Raw genomic sequence first — 17,299 nt, forward strand, 5'->3', positions numbered from 1 at the left:
ATTTTTTGTATGCAGTTAATTTTTGTTGTATATAGTGGTATAATTATTTTTTAAATAATATGAAAGGCATAAAAAAATAAAACATAAAAAGTTTATTCTATTTGAAATCTTCATATTTCTACTAACAATCTCTTTCACTAAATTTATTATAGAAACCTATAAAAATAAATTTTTGAAAACTTGAAGTGTTATTTCCAAAATTTATACGTATTTTATTAATTTTTACATTGATAACCAAATATTTTATTTTATTATTAATTTTTACATTATAAATCATGTAATGTACTATTTTTCTTACAGTTGTCAATAATACATTTTAAATTAGATAATATTATAAAATATTTTAAATTTATTATTATTTGTCTAATAAAATAATTATAAAATGTAAACTAATGATTATAATTTCAGTATATAATATTATAATTAGTTAGGTTTTAATAATTTTGGATTATAGTTAGTTAGGCTGTAATAATTTGGATTTTTTTAGCGGATTAGGGTTTTTCGCCAAAACGAGATTTTAATGGCCATTATTTCATTGATTAGTCTACTCTTTATAATAGTCCATGTATAATTATCTATTTTATCTATGATAATTCTATGATTTTTCTTTCATATGATGCAAATTTAATGGTTAACATAAGTTTATACAGAAAAAAAGCATCTCATTATTCACAAATTGATGTAAAAAATAAAAGTTAATAATGTAGTACTTTTATTTCTTATTGGATTCCTAACAAACAATATCTATAGTGAATTTTAATACTTTTTTCAGATTTTTTTGAAGCTTTAATCCAACTAATTTAGCCGATTCCCGATCCGAATCGCTGATTCGAAACTGTTTTTGAGATACCCGATTTGGGTCACCGATCCGCTTTTTAAACCATTGATTTCAACCTTAAATATAAACTCTTCCTAAATTGTTTCCCTCTGTTTGTCATTTGTTGGAAGATTTGGGTATTATTGGGATTAAGGAATGCGTTGGACTGCGTGGCGCCGGCTCTCTGATACAAGCGAAAGCTAGGGTTTTGCAGGAGGAGACCAGGGTTTGAAGGGGAGCCGATAGTTGACGTTTTTGCAGGAGAGGAAGAATCAGGGTGTTTTAATGGCGAAGTTCAATGCCCCTCTGAGAAACAATATGGGCGATCGCAGGTCTCGAATCTCGGATCGCAAGAGGAAAATGAAGGGGGATCCAATCACTGGAAAGCTTAAGCAAACAAATGCTCCCACTTCAATTTCAGGAAAGAGAAAGAGAAAGCTCTTCAAGAAGTGGAGAAAAGTAATTCTCAAATCTGTGTTTTTTTTTTTTTTTTCCTTTTTTATATTCTTTGATTATTTTCTTTCTTGGTTCATATGAAGTAGCACTCATGGAAATACACTTATTCTTTCTATTTTCTTTGGGTTATTCTATTGTTTACATGTATTTCCTCTCACTATTTTTTTTTTTTCGAAATTTAGTTGTCTGTTTTTGCATCTTATACCTGTTCTTGGTAAATTCTGGTTTTCAGGTAGGATCCAACTTTAAATTCTAGGTTTTGAAATGAGCCGTTTTCTCTCTTTTCTCCATAATCAGAAATGCCCGACTCACCGAACTCTGCATACTTCTTTTTTTGTTTGTGTGCTTTCTGATTATTTATTTCTTTATATGCAATACAATTGGTTTTTCAATTCAGGGACAGAAGGAGGCATTGCAGAAGGGTCTCGTAACAATGGAAGGCATTGAAATGGCTGTGACCAATACTGAAGGTTCACGTTTAACCCTTTGAACCACATATATGGTTACGTATGATTTTACTAGACATGAGCTTGAAATTGATTTCTTATAATTCTTGTCCTTTTCTTTTCCCCAATCTAATGGCAGTGATGAAGAGGAAGCATGGTTCTTTAAAAAATTTGTGTCTACTTGCTATTCATCGGCATTGGGTTCTTCACATTTCCTTGGCGATGTGCAAAATGAATAAATAGGAAAAAGGGAACCTGGTGGCTAGGAAATAACCACATGTATCATATAATTTGGGGGGCAGCAGTAGGTGAGATTGCTGTTGATTAGTACTGAACCAAGTAGAGGCACAAAATGTGCGTTTAGGTTGCCTACAAGCTGAGAATTTGGAATGGGGTTGATTCAAATTCACCCATATTTTTTTATGGTATTTTTTTTAGTTTTCTCAGGAACTTTCCTGAGGTATGATTTCTCAGGAGATCATGAAAATTTTAATATGTCTTGGAATTTATGAAATCACATGAAAGTTTGAAAGAGGGGAACATTATAAAACCAGGAAAAATGTAAGTATCACTTGCATCACCATCTCATTTAGTTTGATTGGTATGACTGTGGGCTTTATTTCTGTGGATCTTTAGGGTGGGGTGGACATTATCCTTGGTTTGGTTTTGTGGTAAGGGACTTCATTTGTTATGTGAACCTTCAATTCTAGAATTAAGGAATAAATTTCCTTTGGGGTTTACATTTTGAAGCACCATTAGTGCTGGTCATCATCATGATGTATATTATCTCTAGAAGGAATGATGTGGTTGTCGATGCTACAGTAGATAACAGTGGTACTAGGTTTACATTTATATTTCGTAAAAGTTCTACTCAATTTTATTCTGTAACATCTATCTTTATTAGTGTTTAAAAAGTTGGACTTGGGCTCCGAGAACCCGAGTCAGCTAGGGAATTCTTAACAAGAAAAAAAAGATTACTGAAAAACTGGGAGACTTGGGTGATTCTGGGGTTTTTTGGCTTGGAATTGCCAGCCCATTGATCTGGTTGAATTGGGTGAGACCTGAGTCGAAGGGGCGACTTGTTTTCAAACATTGGCTTTAATAACCCAAGAAAACAAAAAGATATAGGGACTGCCACATACCGCTAGTTTGTGTAGGTGTAGTATGAGTATCTCGTCGTGACGGTCATTTTTAACTATTGAACTAGTTTGAATGATATGTTGACTGGAACTGTAATAATATGGTTTTAGTTTAAGCTTTGAGTAGTGTAGCCGGAAAAGAAGAATAGTAGTAGCTTGACTACGAAAAAAAGTAGGCCTCTTAATTTTTTTCCTATCAGAAATGAGATCAAGCCATCAAGCCATTTTCACTTGATTGATTGGGGTGGCATCTTTTGAATATGGGTTTCGATAGTTTGTACATCGGAAGATAGTTCGGTTCCTAGACATTTGCAAAATGTGGGTGTTCGCCCTATGAACTGTACTTTATACTATTATTCTGTGAGGTAGGAAAAATGTAATTTTTTGTTATTTACCTATATGCCAATAGAATAGAGATAGTATTTTGTTATGTGCCAACTTCCATTTTTCATTGCGGTCGTTGTTGAAGAATGTGCTTCCGTGTTTATAGGTGCTTCGCACAAAGCTGATAAGGTTCCAACCAAGTTTCAGTTGAAGAAGTCTGCGAAACTTAGATTGAAGAAGCACAAGGGTAAAGGTTAGTAAATTCTCTCTTGGCCTTCAAAGTGTTGAATAAAACTTCATAAATACAAGGAATAAAACACGTCGGCCTGAAAAAGTGAATGTATTGAGATAATTTTGATAAGGAAAAAATTTATATAAGGATGGAACCTTATAATGTAGAACTACGGATGCACCTCAAAAATCCATTGGAAAAGGTAGTTTTAATGTTGAAAAACCCTTTGATTGATTATCTTGACATCGAGATGTATGACCATGAAAAATAAAAAGATTTTAAGTTTCAGAAATAGTGCATTTTACAACATATTATCTACGCCGTCCATTTTCAAGAATTTCATATGTTTATAGATCTACTTGATTTTAACTATTTTTTAAATTTAAAATTTTATAATTAGATATAAAAATAGATTTTGAGATAATCCTAAGCACATTTTATCTCAAAATTATATACCATGATAAATTTTGAAGGTGCACCTTACGTTGACAGCTACGGATGCATCCGTTTACCAACTGCACCACGCTTTTGATGTGGTAAAAACCAATGTGGTATTTGTGTGTGTGTGGGTGCATGTGCACACGCGCACCTGTGTGTGTGAGAGAGAGAGAGAGAGTTCTGTCTGAAATCTTCTCCCATTTGTTCTACTTGGTGCAGGTAAGGGCATAGTACAAACCTCAGCACCCTTTGTGGATGCCATGGCGGAATGATTTCCCTGCAAGTTCTCAGATGTTCCCTCTGAGATTGGTCAGCCATTGCTGCATACATTAACAAGCCCGGTTAATGAGGCCTTTAAGGCTGAAGAGCCTTCTTTATTCCTTTGTGCATATTTCAAGATATGAAGTCACACTCCAAGAATGATTAACATACTGAACATCCCAAATGACATTTTGATTGTAGCAAATGTGGCATCATCGACAAAAGCAAAAGCACCCATGTCTCCTTTTTCCCATTTTTTCATTTTTGTTTGAAAGTACGAAGTTTTTTATTTTTTATTTTATGGGCAATAGCTGGATGTGGGGCCTGCATTTGAGATGATACCCCATCAGTATATGATAACACTTGGTAAAGCACTTGAACATATAGTGTAGATCATCTCTAGTGAGTGTTTCCATTATTAGGAACTAAAATTATGGTTAATCTCCACCATCCATCATTGGGAATGGGTGGTGGTGGGTTTCCTGTTGCATACCATGCATCACTTGTGCATTATATGGTACTTCAGAAAATCTGAAGTTTTTTATGAGATGCAGTTGTTGATGATCTTCATGATCACTTGGAATATGTGGTCACAATGGTCATCACAAGATTCCCAATCCAATCAATGAGATGGACGGGGATGGACTGGGACCAGCCAATCATGTCATGTATTGTCCAAAAATTGACTTATTGGATGGTTGTGCCCCATGAACGCATACTCCCTGTGATCATGAGGATCACAATATGATTTGTTGAAAGTGAGTGGTATATAAGCTCGATGATTATATGGCTCATGGGAAATAACCCTGTAGGGAGAGAGCACAAGGCGCAATAGAAATTTAACCACCACATGAAGGCTCTTTGCAGCAAAATCTACAACATCATTTCCCAATTGAACATTGGTCATATTGAATATATAGCAAATAAAAGGAACTTATATCGCTGTGGGGTGTTTACACAAAATTAGATAAAAACTTCTGTAATAGCCTACTAAAAAAAAAAAAAAAGGGAAATGAAGAGTTTATGACTAAGTACTCCTACATCAGGCAAAAGGCCTTACAAATTATCAAAAGGGTTTAAGCTATCCAATCCAATATAGAAATAGAGGGTTACATCACAAGTTTAATATCACTTTTTTTTTATTGATAAGTTGGAACAAGTCGAGGTATTTTGATAATTTTTACCTATTTAAGTAACAAAGTGAAATGATATAAATGTTAGGAAACCATGACATGTTTTCACAATAGATTGCTTAGATATAACAAGTAGGGGTTATCTCATCGGGCTCAGGCATGAGCCAAATGACTAATGAACGCGCAGTTGTTCAGACTTGTGAGCCCAAAAAGCATATTTTTTCATTGGATATGCTTGTTTAGGGTTTGCGTTTTTCATTGGATATGCTTGTTTAGGGTTTGCATTTTTCATTGGATATGCTTGTTTAGGGTTTGCGTTTTTCATTGGATGTGCTTGTTTAGGGTTTGCATTTTTCATTGGATATGCTTGTTAAGGGTTTGCGTTCTATACCTTGAACAAGGAAGGGCAATACTTATTATGCTCGAATTTAAGTAGCCCTTGTGAGTTGATGGCTACTTATTAGAAATAGGAACCAGAAATAAGTACTATTTCGAGTCATCCACTTGACCCGTTTTTTAAAACGCTGCCCAAATCCAATTGTGCAGTCCTCCTTAATACAATCCATTAGTCACATCCCAAGGAGGAGGATGCATGCATGTCGAATTTTAGCCTTCCTAATTTGGAAATCTTTGTATTTTTAAATGGTGGGGTTTGTATAAGGTTGAGGCCCAAAACAATCGAAATAGAACCTGGTTTCTATGCAGCCAAGCCTGCATATGTAGAGATGCGAGCCTCATAATAAATCTATTTTTGAGATGGATTTTAAGACTTAATTTTTAAGGATGTGTAATCTCTAACATGGAGACTATAAATATGAAAAAAAGAAAATTAAAAATTAGAAATAATAATTCTAGTAAAAAAATATTTGGACGGTTAGTTTCCATTGTTTTTAGATGGAACACCTACTTACATCTATCTTTAAGATGGATGCTTTACACTTTCTGGACCGCATATGTAGAAATACGGTCAAGCCTGCATGAAACAATTTTCCATCAGAATAAGTCGTACCTTTAAATAGTGATGAAAGGTGATTTCTCAGCGGTAAAAGTTTTTGCGATTGGCTTGAAATTTATTTTCACCTCTAATTATAGACTAAACAAATTTTTAAACACTAAAAAATATTGAAAATTGACGGCCAAATAATACATTACAAGATGTACTATTCCCAAACTTGAAATCCATTTTTTTTTTCACATTTTATGCATCTCAGGGTCGAGATGATTGATTTGAGGGTTTTTCGACATCCAAACAACCGCTTCTAGCGAATTTTTAAGGTGCAACTTTAGGGCCTTAACCTTTTATAATTTTTTTCCTTTTCAAAAGATCTCATGCCACATAGTTGGCCAATTAAATTGTTTATTTTTGAATTCTAATGGATGGTGTGTACGGTGTAAAGATCCATGTATCTATTTTAGACTATCAATGACAAATAAGTATTAATGCCCGTTGATTCTTTCATACATATTAAGTACTCCTTTATAAGTACCACGTGATCGGTTTGTCAAAAAAAAAATATTAGTAAAAAAAGAGGGAAAATGGGAAATTTATGTAGCCTCTAGATAGTGTGAGTAAAAGTATTGTTTCCTAATATTATTTTTATATCTACATTATTATTTCTCTAGAAAAAATTGAACTTAAATTATATATCTTTTAAGAGTAATGATTATGTAGGACCTTCATTTATTCATGTGTGTAGGACCTCAAAGGATCACCATTAAATTTAACACAGATATTTTAAAAAGTTATCACATGGGTATGAGAATTGATTTTTTTAGAGATCTGGGCTAAATTTAACGATGATCCTTTGAGGCCCTACGCATATGGGTAGAGGAGGTCCTATAGTATCATTTCTCATATATTTTAAAGAAAAGTTTTATATAAAATTGCAGCCTTATACTATATAAGTAAGTTGCACCAAAAAAATCCGGTAGAAAAGAGTGTTTCAAAGTTGAAAAACCTTCCAAATATAACAAGGAAAAAGTTTATATAAGGTTGCAACCTTAAAATGTAGAAGTATAGGTGTACCACAAAAATCCATCGAAAAAGGTTGTTTTAATGTTGAATAATGTTGAAAGACCCTCTAATTGATCATCTTGACATCGAGATGTATGAATGTATAAAAAAAAATAGTTTGAGTCCCAAAAATAGTGCATCTTACAACACATTATCTAGACCGTCCATTTTCAAGATTTTCACATATTTATAGATCTATATGATTTTAGCCAATTTTAAAGTTTAAAATTTTATAATTAGATATAAAAATATATTTTTAAATAATTCTAAAAAAATTTTACACTAAAATTATAGATATAATAAAATTTGGAGGTACGCCTTAATTGGATTGTTTAAGGTTGCAGCCTTATTGGATCCACACCCATATAACAAATTATTTTGGCCATAAGAAACGGTGATAAAGGCACTCTCAACCAGTGGAAAGACGGTGATAAAGAGTGTGGGACCCGCCACTTGGATTGCATGGTGATGATACTCCTATTTGTATGACTACTGTTTAGCATAAATAACAGTAGTTCGTATTTGATCAATACGCCTCCACAATTAAATAGTTGTAGTCACATCTTTCGATCTTGGATCACTGTGTTCTAAATACTGCAAATTTTAGAGAGAGAAATAGAGTTTATAAGAGAGAGAGGAAGAAAAAAAATAAAATAAACAAAGGCAAAAAAATCAGGGAAGAGGGATAAAAACCCTTGTTCCCAAATCACGGTTCCTGCACGAGAAAAACTGGCACCCACGACTAAAACCTACCTCTCTCTCTCTCTCTCTCTAAAAAAGAGCCTCTCCCCTTCTCTCTCATCCTGCTACAATTAATTATCATCATTTTCTTCAGGTAAGGCCTTCCTCACCTTTTAAACTCTCTCTTTCTCTCTGACTTCTTTCTGCATTTTATTTCTTCAAAGCTGGTTTTTGTTCATGATTCCATGCCCCAAAAAGAAAAAGAAAAAAGACGAAGAATCGATCATTTGGGGTATATTTCTAATAAGGTTTTGTTATCTTATGTTTATAAGAACTTGCAAAATAAGGCATTTTCATGATTTGGACCGAAATAGAGGTTTGCTAACTTTGAATCCAGGTTTTGTAGTATCTCGTATCAATTTTCATGTATTTTTTCTCTTCTTTTTTGAAATTGTGGATTTGGAGTATGTCTAAAATCTCATTTTTACAAGGTTTCATGAAAAGGTTAGTGATCTGGGTATATTTAGACTCCGGTTGCCTAAGATCTAACAATCATTAATTTCATCCTCATGAAGAAATCAATCAGATGATATTCTTAAAATCATGTTTGTTGAGAATTAGGTTTTCTGAGATCTAGTAATCATCATTCCTCTTTAATTTCTTTTTCTGTGAAAAGTTACTGTTTTGGATGTGCTCAGAATCATTTCTTTTTTGATGATTTCAGAAAAACAATTTAGTTTCCGTTCTCAGTCAAAGATATGGTTTTGTTTATCTTTTTGGATGAAAAAGATTTGATCATTTGGAAGGTTCAAACTCACATTCTTTTGTTATGGGTTTAGGGAAACGATTTGATCTTCTAGTTGAAGATCATAGGCCAAGGAAGGAGGGTGAAGAACTTTGCCAGCTATTGGTAAAAATTATTTTCCCTCTAGATCTGTTAACAAAAAAATTCCAAATTGTTTAGAAACTACTCAGTTTAGCATGTTAAGAAAGCTCTTCTTTTTCTTTGCGTTGTATTTGTTGAAGATCTGGGGGTCAAGGAGGAGGACATTCATCTTCAAGATGGTGGTGAATATGGGATTGGTTGGTTGTATCTTTCTTCTATTTGTGATCTCTGGTTTCAAAGTTGGAGCAGATGGGTCCGATCACAAATATAAGCAAGGAGATCGGGTGCCTTTGTATGCAAACAAAGTCGGCCCTTTCCATAACCCCAGGTAAAACCTCCTCCATGTGTTTTTTCTTTTTGCAAGAATTTTGCAATATGATGAAATCACGTTTCTTTTGTCATATTTTTTATTGTTACTGTTTTTGGTTTGGAGTTCTGATGCAATTATTCATTTATATATTTATCACCTTTATTCTTAAGTCAAGATGGGTTTTTGCTATTATTTGGAGTGGATCTGAGTCATCTGACTAAAGTTTTAATGGTCTGAGCTGTTTAGTTGTGTGCTTTCTTTTATTCGTGCACTATATTAAAAGAAAATGAATCTTAAACCACAGATCCCTTCATAAGCCCCTCAAGTTGATAGAAAGAAGAATAGTTTGTTTGATTTAGTGTGTTGTTGTTGCATGTTTCTTTGAATGAAGTGCAATTGTGGATATGTTAGTTGTCTTCTTGTCTGGGCCCCATCTTTTGTCTTTTGATGAATCTTATTTCTTACGAAAGGAAAGGAAAATGAGTCTCACAATATCTTTCATATAGAATTTGTTGTTTTGGTTAAAAAACACATAACTTGGTGTATAGCATATGCATGAGTTACGATTATTACGAGTAAGCTGTGCATAGCATATGCATGAGTTACGATTATTAGTAGTTAAAGCAAAAACGACCTGGGGAAGAATCAAGGGAGTTGGATGAAAATGGGCAACTCCTTCCTAATTACCTCCTACTTAGAAACCGAATGAGCTCTTTCATTATCTTCATTAAGGACATGATGAAAGGAGATAAACAGAAAGTAAATATCATGCAACACTGTTTTTTCTCGCGAAATCTTCTACCATTGACCATTTGACCGTCTTGATACCGAAGGAGGCCTCCCATGGTCCCACCCTAGACTTCTGGAGATCCTATTAGAGTTGCCGATGAGTTTCAATTTTATAATGTTTTAGATCATAGAGGTGGTTTGCCTGACTGGGATTCATGAGCTCACTGAACACTTTAATAGTTTGTTCATGTCCATATTCTCCCTTGCAATTCTTTCCATGCAAGTGCCCATGGATAATTGAAACCTGTTCCTTCCTTAAGGATTGGCTCATGATCACAAACATGTATGAAGTTCAAGTTGTCCATTTCCTTTCAAATACCCTTTAAGCTTGATAGATGACACATATTCCTTAGGATATTTGTCTAACAAGAATTTGGCTTGATGACTAGCCTCTCTTTAAGGAAACTCCTTAGAATCCCAAAAAGAGGCTCCTAAGCTATCTTGTAAACATAAAGACATGAACGGTGAGCCAAAATTCTTGTACCATCATCAATCCTAGACTTAATTCCCCATTCCTATGCTATCCTCTCTCTATAAGGAGGTATCAAATGGCTGATGTGTCATTGGTGAACAGGAGGTGGGAGATCACAGCTCGTCTTATCTCCACTATATGTTCTTCAATCAATCCCATTGTAGCCACTCTATTACCGATGGTGATGAAAGCTTCCATGATGTAGTGTACATGGTTCTATTGCTGAATCCTGTGGAGCCACAATATTTTTCTGGAGTTCCATTCATCAATACAGAGACGCGACAAGCAGATATAAATAATCTAGAACATAGTCTGTAAAGGCCCAATCTATATAGTTATCGACAATCTCCTTACAAGCCTTCTGTACAATTCATTGTTTCTCCCCATGTGCCTCTAATTCAAGCGTTCACTTGCCCCTAATGCTTCTCCGTACCAAAAAGCACTTCTGAAAGCCATCATTTGACCCAATACCTCCCTTGGCCCCATTGAAAGAACTTATGGCCATATTTATTCCCACTTCCCTCCAAAATGATGGGTTTAAACCACAGAGTCTCCTTCATTCTCTACCAAGGTGAAGACTGCACATATTACCTTTTCTGCTTCAAAGTTATGTTTCAGTCCCCATACCATCCTTCTGGGATGCTAGGAATGGTGAGACTGTCCAGTGCTGGCCTCTTGTGCCCTTCCACTAAACATAATAGCTAAAGGAAACTAGTGGTCATATTGACAATTCTGTGTTCTTCATACTGGACTCCATCTACCTAAATGCTCCTTATATGGTTCTATTTCTTCCTTGCATTAACAATCTTCCTCTAACCAAAACACACTTATCTTTTTCAGTGTTTTCCTCTCTCTCTCTCTCTCTCTCTCTCGCTTTCTTTCAGACACACACACATGCATGCACATGAGACACACAGAATATCGTTGAATTCTTTTCCCCTGCCAAGGAACACCTTGTGAGAGTAAGACCATGTGATTAGAAACCTCCTTTGTCCCCACTGAGAGAATATCCACACACACGTGCATGCTAACTGTTCGGTAAGAGAAAATAAGAAATAAACAAAAGCTTGAGGCCAAGGATCTGTTAAACCTTACGGGACATATGCCTTTCGAATCATGACTAAAACCTCAGTTCTAACATGGTAGGTGAATAGCTTGAAGTCGGTGGGTTTCCTTTTTATTATATTTTTGTTATTGGATTTTGTTATAAGGGAAAATATCTCCATACCCTTCTTTTTTAGGTTTCATTTCACAATAGACCAAAGGCTTTAAAAGATATCTTGGGGCGTAAAAATTGTAGATTTTATTTCTTCTAACCCCTTGAGCTAATTTAAACCTGTTTTTTTAGGCCAAACAAATCTAAAAAGACATGCGTTTTCTAAAAGCCATCCTCCCAAACTTCTAGAGAGAGAGAAAGGCTTCATGGAGGTGAGAGGTTATCGGGAGGAGAGAGAGAGTGAGAGATACAAGGAGAGAAAGAAAGAGAGAAGTTTGGGGTATATAAGTGAAGAGAGAGAAATGATTGGGTTTAGAAAGAGCATGTCTTTATCACATTTGTTTAGGTTAAAAACTTGGTTTAAAGTGGCCGGGGGTTATAAAATATCTTTTGAAACCTTGAGTTTATCAAGAAATGAAACCTAAAAGGGATATAGAGATATTTTCCTTTGTTTTAATTATGTAGCTACAATATTTTTCTTTTTCCTTTTCAATTGAGCTATAATATTAACTGTGTGACGATCTTGTGCTTGCAGTGAGACGTATCGATATTATGATCTGCCTTTCTGTTCACCAGGTTTGTAGTTCTTAAAGAAATCTTTCTTGTTGTATCCAATTGCATTTTTTAAATTGGAATGCTAGATTATTTTATTGATTGATTCAGAAGTTTTATTTTCTGATTGACTCAATATCTTTTTAATAATCAACAATAATTACCTAAAAAAATCCTATATAATCCTATACAGTATATTTTTACTGCATTATGGTACTTCCATAGGGAAATGTCCCCACAAGGCTGTGACACATGTAATGAGGGGGTATATTTCATATTGTCAGTACATTGTATTTTGGTTGCACTTGCTTTGTACATCACAACTAAATGTTTTGTTGGACAATTCCATTTCTTACTGTCATGGCAAAGCAAAGCCACTCCTGTACCCCATGGTTTCCTTTTGACACAATAAATACAATGTAAACTACAAGTACATGTTTTTCCCCTATTTTAAGAATAACCAAACTAGTATTTATATTTAAATCAACTTATTCATCTTTCATAAAAGGTCAGGATATCATTATGTTTTGGTTAAATTTTGTTCTTGTAATTTCATGCGATGCATAATTGTTAACATTGGCTAGTCCCAGACTTAAAATTATGTGCTTAAAAATTGAATTGCCTGAAACATGATTTGGCTTTAGTCTAAAAAAGTGTTTTGTAATTCTGTGCGCTATGTAAACCCATAGTCCATAGGGGTCATTGCTGTCCAGTAAATCTTTTGACAGTGATGGAGACTAGAGAAACCAGAATTGATATGACCCTTTGGATGGGTCCTGTCTCTCTTCATTGCTGCACATCATTTCATTGGATGGTGATGGCTGATGGTCTATAATTTTACATGATTATTTGAATTGTGGTATAGTTCCCTTCATTTGGATTACGGTAAATTTTCCTTGTGGTAATCAGAAAAAATCAGCATACATGGTTATGGTTCCTAGGGCTGACATAATATAAAATCATAAATTCACAGAGCATGTAACTGAGAAGAGGGAAGATCTCGGAGAAGTCTTGAATGGGGATCGCCTAGTCGATGCCCCTTATCAACTGCAATTCCGGCTTGAGAGAGAGTCTGAGGTTCTTTGTAAGAAGAAATTATCAAAAGACAAAGTTGCCCAACTAAGGGATGCTGTTAATAAAGACTACTACTTTCAAATGTATTATGATGATTTGCCTATTTGGGGATTCATCGGGAAGGTTGATAAGGATAACAAAGCCGACCCAAGCGAGTATAGATACTTGCTTTTTAAGCATATCCACTTTGAAATCTCTTATAATAAGGACCGTGTTATAGAGATAAACGTTAAGACTGACCCAAATTTCTCAGTGGATATTACTGAGGATAAGGAAGTGGAAGTAGAGTTCTTATATTCTGTGAAGTGGAAGGAAACTGATACCCCCTTCGAGAAGAGGATGGACAAATACTCGAAGTCTTCCTCAATGCCTCAACACTTGGAGATTCATTGGTTTTCAATCATAAACTCGTGTGTCACAGTCCTCCTGTTAACTGGGTTTCTTGCTACCATTCTCATGCGTGTCCTGAAGAATGATTTTATCAAGTAAGAAAGAATCATGGATTTACTGGTTTTCTTTATTGGGAAATATTGCTATAATTCGATGGTCTATGGAAATACGATGGGCCATTGGATCCTCACTGTCCATTTACATGAAGGATGATGATGGAGAGGGATTGGGACTCACTATTATGTTCTGTTCAATGATCACTTCCATAGTTCATTGAATTATTGAATATTTTCCCTTATTTTGTCATAATTGGTGTCATTGATTATAGGGCTTCTGCTGTCAGTTCCTGCTTTATTCCTGTATACTGTTTCCTATCTAATTTGTTGTGTTACAAACTCAAAAGGTATTCCCATGATGATGATGCTGCTGATGACCAAGAGGAAACTGGGTGGAAGTACATTCATGGGGATGTCTTCAGATTTCCAAAGCACAAGTCATTGTTTGCAGCTGTTCTAGGATCTGGCACTCAGCTCTTGGCACTGTAAAATGCAGTTTCTTAAGCCTTTTTTTAACTTTTTTTTACTTATTTTATAATTTCTACTATGTATATTATGGAGATTTAGAGCCATGCTTCTCAACCTTGGATGATGCCATACTTGAATTTCACTAATACTTGTGTTTTCATGCTTACCAGTGCAATGTTCATCTTTCTTCTTGCGCTTGTTGGGGTTTTCTATCCATACAACAGAGGGGCTCTCTTTACAGCTCTGGTTGTCATATATGCTCTCACCTCGGGTATTGCAGGCTACACTGCAACATCCACCTATCTGCAACTAGAAGGAACCAATTGGGTACATTTTCTTGTTCTCCAAAAGATTTTTAAAGTTGGAAAGGCGTACCATAGTCCCATGGGCCTGTGATATGCAGCACTACCTGGCTACATCCACTCTGTCCATCCTCACTGATGGATGGTTCAATGCCCGCTGTGGATGTCACTCCATTTAGTAATCCAGGCATAATTTTGGAATATATGGTGGATGTAGCCTCGTGGTGCCATGTTCCATAGTGCATTGGACTATGGTATGCTTTCCATTTTCTCCTTGTTTTCCTACTCTGTCACTCTGAGACATATTTTTCAACTACTTTCTTGTTTTGCAATTTTCTAAAATCAGTTTTTCTTACCCAAATTGATATTATGAATATCTGGTAACTTCTGAGGTTTTTTTCACCTTCTTCCTTGCTATCTGACCCAAATGTTTCCTTCTCCTGTTTTTCTTGTAGGTGAGGAATCTTTTGCTCACTGGCTGTTTATTCTGTGGCCCCCTTTTCCTCACTTTCTGCTTTCTCAACACTGTTGCCATAGTATATAGCGCCACTGCAGCTTTACCTTTTGGTACTATATTGGTAATTCTTCTTATATGGACCCTGGTTACTTCTCCTTTACTTGTACTGGGGGGAATTGCTGGAAAAAACAGCAAAACTGAGTTCCAAGCTCCCTGCCGAACTACGAAGTACCCAAGAGAAATTCCACCTCTCCCTTGGTATAGAAGCACGATTCCTCAGATGGCCATGGCTGGGTTTCTTCCATTTAGTGCTATCTACATCGAGCTATATTACATATTTGCAAGTGTTTGGGGCCACAAGATCTATACAATATACAGCATCCTATTTATAGTATTCATCATTCTAATCATAGTCACAGCATTCATTACTGTGGCACTGACATACTTCCAGCTTGCTGTTGAGGACCATGAGTGGTGGTGGAGGTGAGTTCCAGATTTCGATGTTATAAAATTGATTCATATATTCATGTGCAACCGATACTTACCTTCAATTCTCTCAATAGGCAGGCTGGGTAAGAATATTAATGTGTACATATGCATATGCATTCCTGCATGCATGCGTATGTGTACACACACATGCATGACACATGGATGCATATATAGAAACCTCCATGCACATTAGAGTTTGTTTCGGTTTAAGCTGTCATATTTGAAACTGTTATTTTATGAGAGGAGCTCCTCCCATAAAACGATCACTCTTAGACCTGATCTCAGATTCAGAGCGTTATCAAGTTTCAAGGTTTTTGTGGTGATGGCATATGTATTGTACCCCAGTGATTTTGTTCAGAATTTCTATCTAATTTATGCTACAAAACCTTTTTAGTCATTTGGCATGTACACAAGACATTCATTCATCTAAATTGAGATCATCTTCCATCTTTGTATGTTTTTCCCCCTTTCCTGGTAGATTGCACCTGGCCTGTGCAGTAGTGAAAGACATGGGCGATGCCTAGGGGACCACTAGCAAGCAAGTGTGGTGGCCCCTTCCACTGAAACATTAATATTATATCATGTGGGCCCAATGGGCTACGTACTGGAATTTCACCTGATATGAAGAGATTATGCTCTTGAATCATCTTTTTATGTTTGCTAGAATTGTTCTATTGTTGACTGATTACACTAGGAAAATATTTTGCCTGCGCTTAAGTGAGAAGCCTAATTTTTAGAACTATGGCTGGATTATGTAGAGTTCCATGAATGCAAAGCAAAACACATGAACTTTCTTGCTTGATATTTCGAAGTTCTCTAATAGAACTATGGCTGGATCATTATCTACATGACAAAATAAAAGTTCCATGAATGCAAAGCAAAAAGACATGAACTTTCTTGCTTGATATTTCGAAGTCCCTAATAGAACGCCTGTATCCAATTTAGTGACATTTTAAATAAGCATGCAAGAAGCTGTAACTTTATTTTTTGGCTCACTAAAATGTAGTTTGAAAGCCTGATGTATATGGCAGGAGGCCCCTGTGGTTTTGTTTTTTGTTTTTTGTTTTTACTATTCCTTTTTTTGAGAGAGAGAGACAGATCAACAAAGAGGGAAAACATAATTTATTTAATAATGTTGCAGGTCTGTGCTTTGCGGTGGCTCCACTGGTGTATTTATCCTTGGGTATTGTTTGTACTATTACTATGCAAGGTCGGACATGTCGGGCTTTATGCAGACCTCTTTCTTCTTTGGATACATGGCCTGCATTTGTTATGGCTTTTTCCTCATGCTCGGGACTGTCGGATTCCGAGCCTCGTTGCTCTTTGTACGCCACATATACCGCTCCATAAAGTGTGAGTAGAGGTTTGTCCAATGGGAACATGCCATGGGGGCACAATGGAGGTATGGATCCAGCCGTTCAATTTGCTGGGTTCCAAGTCTTATATATTCTATTATAGTGGTCAAGTGGTGCCTTGATTCATGCACTTGCCTTAGCTAAATTTCTGAAATTCCTTTATGTAGAGGAAGACTGCTTTCAGTCTAGCTTTTTTGTGTAGGTTTTTATTTTGTTTTCTTTTCTTTTTTTGGTAGTTGTAATTTTGTCTTACCTTGAATTTTCATTTGTATTATTTTGCATCCCCACTGTGCTTTCATACTCTTTTGTTCAAGAGTTGGTACTGTGTGCATGTGAGAGGGGAGAGAGATGATGGTATGTTTGGGAAAATTCTAAAATATAACTAGGCGCTTTTTTGAAAGTTTTTGACTTTTAAGGTATATTTTATGAATACTTTAATATTATAGAGTTAACTTTCTGGAATTTTGTATATCTTGCCGCTACTTATATAAAGTTTTGAATAACGCCAATGTATTTTTGAAACATGAAGTGATACATTAGTT

General features: G+C 35.4%; 2 protein-coding genes across 4 annotated transcripts; both read left to right on the forward strand.

Moving 5' to 3' along the window:
* Positions 1 to 1,019: 1,019 nt before the first annotated feature.
* On the forward strand, positions 1,020 to 4,495 carry LOC18443866 (uncharacterized). The gene is made up of 4 exons (XM_006854047.4): positions 1,020 to 1,276; positions 1,671 to 1,743; positions 3,349 to 3,435; positions 4,072 to 4,495. Exons 1-4 carry the CDS (start codon positions 1,103 to 1,105, stop codon positions 4,122 to 4,124), a joined length of 387 nt encoding a protein of 128 aa, XP_006854109.2. The 5' UTR covers positions 1,020 to 1,102; the 3' UTR covers positions 4,125 to 4,495.
* Positions 4,496 to 7,977: 3,482 nt separating this feature from the next.
* Positions 7,978 to 17,070, forward strand: LOC18443865 (transmembrane 9 superfamily member 2). 3 transcript variants are annotated; one of them, XM_011628639.3, is made up of 9 exons: positions 7,978 to 8,233; positions 8,781 to 8,851; positions 8,968 to 9,155; positions 12,150 to 12,190; positions 13,140 to 13,725; positions 14,034 to 14,171; positions 14,325 to 14,481; positions 14,912 to 15,396; positions 16,544 to 17,070. In XM_011628639.3, the coding sequence occupies exons 1-9, from the start codon at positions 8,179 to 8,181 to the stop codon at positions 16,761 to 16,763; spliced, it is 1,941 nt and encodes a 646-aa protein (XP_011626941.2). In that variant the 5' UTR covers positions 7,978 to 8,178; the 3' UTR covers positions 16,764 to 17,070. The 3 variants fall into 3 exon arrangements, with proteins under 3 accessions (XP_011626941.2, XP_006854108.2, XP_088717096.1); XM_006854046.4 differs by having other exon boundaries at positions 7,978 to 8,095; XM_088860970.1 differs by lacking the exon at positions 8,781 to 8,851 and having other exon boundaries at positions 7,978 to 8,095.
* The last annotated feature ends 229 nt before the right edge of the window (positions 17,071 to 17,299 follow it).

This window comes from Amborella trichopoda, chromosome 3, assembly GCF_054954075.1.
Source record: "Amborella trichopoda isolate Santa Cruz 75 chromosome 3, AtrichopodaSantaCruz75HAP2 v2.0, whole genome shotgun sequence".
NCBI classification, from domain to species: domain Eukaryota; kingdom Viridiplantae; phylum Streptophyta; class Magnoliopsida; order Amborellales; family Amborellaceae; genus Amborella; species Amborella trichopoda.